The 4599-nt window shown below is 47.8% G+C and overlaps 1 protein-coding gene across 1 annotated transcript; it reads right to left on the bottom strand.

The window, feature by feature from the left end:
* Positions 1-52: 52 nt before the first annotated feature.
* On the bottom strand, positions 53-1326 carry LOC120429558 (uncharacterized). Its single transcript, XM_052711559.1, has 2 exons — positions 1187-1326; positions 53-1129 (listed from the first exon to the last, which is right to left on the bottom strand). Exon 2 carries the CDS (start codon positions 678-680, stop codon positions 57-59), a length of 624 nt encoding a protein of 207 aa, XP_052567519.1. The 5' UTR covers positions 681-1129; positions 1187-1326; the 3' UTR covers positions 53-56.
* Positions 1327-4599: the final 3273 nt, after the last annotated feature.

The following is a 4599-nucleotide window of genomic DNA, read 5'->3' as shown; positions in this document are numbered from 1 at the left end:
CCCGTCGTCTTCGTCACTCCGAACCTCCGGCAGCTGTACCGGTACCATCGGCGTAATCAACAGCACCATCTTTTTAAGCTCCAGCGGCCGGCTTGGGCGTCTCGTTTGAAGTGGCCGTAACCTCCTGGTCTCTGCTCACGCTGGAGGAGCATTTGTTGCCCTGGCGCGACCGCGATCAGCGTTTTCCTGCTGCTGCCTTTTGCTGCCGGAAATCGTTGAGGTAGATTGGACGACTTAAGGTTGGTGTGGATCTTCCAGATCTCCCCCACGGAGAACGAGTGCGGAATTAAGCTTGTGTTGGAACTCATACAGCTTGTGTTGCTGTTTTCGCTCGACTCAGCCGCCAACCCTGGATTGACCGATGTCACTTTCCCACCCGCATTCGTCGTCGTCGCTCCGCCCCAGTTGACCTTCTTCGCCTTCATCATCCGCACCGAATTGCCCTCATCCCTGTCGGACTCATCACTCAGACAGTAGCATGGATTCAGCAGCTGTGGTGCCCCAGTGTGGATTTTTGTACTGCTGCCGCAGCTGGCGCAGGTTCCAGGTGCTGTTGCACGTCGCATCTTGCTCCAAGAGCTTCTTGTCCTTTTCAATCTCCTGCCGCTAACGGTTCTCAGGCTGCTTGAACGAATCCAGCAAATCTTCGTCGTCCTTGATGGCACAGCCCGGTTGGGCATACGGATTGTTTACTCCTCCAACGCTTCTGGCAGAGCTGGTGATCGTTGTGACTGATGGCGCTACCTCTGGTCGTCGTACTGGACGAAGTCGATCGTATCGGGGACGATTTGTCACTGCTGCAGCTGCTAGTCGCGGACGGGACGCTCGGATTGGAGGACAGCTGCAAATGGTTCGTAGGGGGATGGTTCAGTCTTTACAGTGATGAGGCCTCGAGATCGTTGGCCCTTGTGATCGACTGTGTTGAACCAGCTGACCGACGGTCCTGGCGAGATTCGGCGTGCTGGAAAAGATGCTCTTTAGTCCTATTCGATTTGCGGAACATTTCCTCCAACGCGGAGGCCGTTGTTTGACAAGACGTTGGCCGTAACTTGACGCCAACTTTTCACGGTTTTACCGGCGTTCCAGGACCGCCCTAGGACAAAGTGCTGATCGCCGACTACGACTATTGCTGCAAAAGGAAAGATCAAAATAAAATTGTCCGTCGGACGCAGATTCAAAAACATACCAGCTTGATCACGAAAAAAATCTTCCCGATAAACACGCGGTCGCGAAGGAGCAAACAAAAACAATGAAATTTTTGCTAAGTCCGAGTTTGACAGCTCAAAAAAGTACATGCGACACCTACACTTGAAAAATAGAACTAAGTTGGCTCGAGTAGCTCGAGTGGACCTTTCACTGGGAAATACATAAATTTTGCCCAGTCAAATCAATCCGAATTCTGAAACGGAATCTAATTAGAATCTTACACAAATTACGTTTCAAACGCAACAACCGGTTCGAACACGGAACCGGTTGTTGCGTTTGAAACGGAATTTGTATACGATTCTAATTAGATTCTGTTTCAGAATTCGGATTGAGTTAACTGGGTGTTCCCAAATTATGTTTTGCCAGTTTTTTTTTTATCTTTTGCGTATATTTGCGTGATAATTTCAATTATTACCGAGGGGCAGGACACACCTAATTAATTATTGTATCACTAATCAACTAGCGTAATTTTCAGTTAATTAGCTAATCAATTAGCGCTGACCTGACACGTCATTCCCACCCCGATTCAAACTATCTTGTCATATCGAGAAGAGTCATTTTGACAGCAGCAAACGTGCTTTGTTTCCAATGTTTTTGGAATGATTCTTAAACCCCGATTCGGAATATTCCGAGAAAATTGCACCTTCCAGGACGACCATTATCGTTATTCCTGTGGTCTAAGCAAAAGAAGTGGACTGCAGCACCAATCCTGGTCATTATTTTCGGAAATTCAGTTTGGCTCTTGAGTGAGAAGTATGGTTTTGAAGCACAAATATAGGTTCAATCTTTGGTGTCCCCAGCGGAAATTCCCGGAGATCGAGCTTTTAGTAGATGGCCCTGGAGTTTCTCCGCGTCAGGAACCAGCGGATGATGCTTCCACCGCCACGTTTTGTTCGTTTCGACACGGATTTCTTAAAATTCTGCCAACTCAGCCAAAATCCCTTTTTTTTCGGCGACACGATTTTTGGTTCTGCTACCGCTTGCTGCTATTGCGACAGTAACGACCTAAAAATGTGGCCCAGATAGGTTCGGCTGGCCGTAACCAGAAAATGTTTTTCGCAGCCAGATAAACGGAAACGAGGAAGCAAGCACGGTTCTAATAATTCAGACCATTCGAATCGAGCTTCTTCCGGGATCAAATTTCAAGGCGCTTCGTAGTTGCGGACCTTCATAGACGAGTTAGAAGTGGAAAAGATTAGTTTGCGATGTCCAGAATGATGTAGCCTGGGTGATACGATCACTTTTTCCCTTGTGATTCCGGCAGTGCAAATTACCAAAAGATTGACTTGGCCAGTTCTTGAGCGGTAATTTCATTACAAAGAAATTCCCCTACCCCCATATGTAAAAACCAAAATTTATTTCACACGTAATCTCCAGATTAGAATTATCCCCCTTTTAGCACTCGTGTTACAAATGATGGCCTTTCCGGTACACGAGTTCTGCTCAACGCCAACATTTTTTCGCAGTCCAGGATCGCACTCCTGACCGAATCCTTCCGAGTGCGGTCCAACCTGTCAATCACGTCCTGGTACATGCTCGTGTTGTTCTCCTAGTTCCGACTGTAGATGTTAACGCTGCCGTTCTCCAGCAGGTGGATAAGCGTCCGATCTCCGTCGTACTTCCACTCGCACTTAAATCAATCCCGTCGAATCGCTCCAACACTTTTTGAACGCCCTTGGGCGGATGCGCCAATACGGGCCTCAACGGTGTTCCCGGCATCATCGAACACTTGTCCACCAGCAGCAATGGTACAATCTGGTTGTAATTCGGACACTTTCAGTGCACCGTCTTCAGCACCAACGCAACATCCTCCACCTTCGCCTTCGGAAGCTTTTCCACACTTGCGAACCGTGTCAACCCGCCACAAACATCGACTGAATCTTGTCCATCATCCGTGCCAGTCATCTTGTTAATCTTCCTCAACTTTCTAAACACGTCCTTGACCGAAAGCGGCGCCGGCCGGAACATCATCCGATGGCTACTCTTGCTCTGATCCGCCGTCGTCTGTGCGTCCATCAAGATTTGCGCCAAACTTCGGCCCGTGCTCTGCTTAATCGCATCATCAACGAGTGCTCCGCAATGTCCAGCTTGACGCCCTCGTAGGCCGGCGCCAAGCAAGCCGGTTCAAGCTTAAGTACACACTCGCCAGCAGATCGTCCGGACTCAGAATCACCGACCAGAAGTAGTTGGCCAGAATCTTGATCATCCGCAGCCGCTCGCTAGTCTTCTCGATGATCTGGAACGTCCGCGCCAAGCACGTCACCGTTTCGCTCTTCCGCCAAAACGCATTCTCCAGCGGGTGGTAACCCTTTGTCCCGTATTGTACTCCGTCCTGTTGTTCTTGGAGGCGGCCGGACTCGCCGCAAACGCATTTTCTTTGCGCTCGTGACGAAACTCATCATATTGTTCTTGGTGTTAACCTCCTTTTCGGCGATTCCGACGGTTCGCGCTTCTTCTTCTTTTCAGCCAACTTGGACGATCCATGGACTCTGCAGAGTCCTTGATAGACTTTGACGATGCGCTTTTTTGTGTATTTTTCTCCTCCTCTTGGCATGCTGTCTCTCGGGGATTTCTGTGAAAAATAGTTGTTTTAGCCAGCTCCATAACAGTGAATCGGTTATCATCTACCAACCTGGCTTTCCCGGTGTTTCCTCCTCACTGAACGACACAATTCCACTTCGTCGACTTGCGTCCCGGCTGCAGGTTCGTCGGTGGAGGAAGCCTCCAGTTTGGGTTTCTTGCCGGCGCTGCAGACCGCGGACGTATCGAAATAACAAAAACAAACGCTCATCCACAATCAACAGCTGCTTGTTCTGCTGCTGTCGGATGATACCGTGCTGAGATGCTAACTTCTTTCTCACCCGGCGAACGGAAATGTCCCTTGTCGTTTGCAGCCGACGGAACTTTTGTGACTTCTGCTGAAAAAAATTGTTTTTGTTTTGTGTTTTTGACATTTCTTGATCTGACCAAGATAATGATAGAAGGCAAACAAACATCAAACTAGCTGTCACTGAACACCACAGTGCTGATATGCCAACATTAGGTGCTTGACGGAATTAAATGCAGTTCCCCTAGTTGTCCCCTGAGATTAAATATATATAAAAAAAACTTATATTGAATTTAAAAAAGTTTTTGCCTTCCTCACCTTACTGAGGAAAGGCTGTAAAATCACTCGAAAACTGAACTTCTCAATTAGACCTCCTAGACCCACCTTCATGTATACCTATCGACTCAGAATCGAATTCAAATAAAAAAAATATCACTCGATTATCTCAACATTGGCTTAACCGATTTTGTCCGTTTTGGCGTCATTCGATCCGTCTTGGGGTCCCATAAGTCGCTATCAAAAATTATGCAGTTTAGTTAAGTACTTCAAAAGTTATGCTAAAAAAA

This window comes from Culex pipiens, unplaced genomic scaffold (genome assembly GCF_016801865.2).
Source record: "Culex pipiens pallens isolate TS unplaced genomic scaffold, TS_CPP_V2 Cpp_Un0123, whole genome shotgun sequence".
NCBI lineage: Eukaryota > Metazoa > Arthropoda > Insecta > Diptera > Culicidae > Culex > Culex pipiens.
The sequence above is the reverse complement of the archived record's forward strand: the minus strand, read 5'-3'. Positions and strand labels throughout refer to the sequence as shown.

Coding starts and splice junctions, on each gene's coding strand:
- LOC120429558 (XM_052711559.1), bottom strand. CDS start 680: ATGCCCAACCGGGCTGTGCCATCAAGGACGACGAAGATTTGCTGGATT.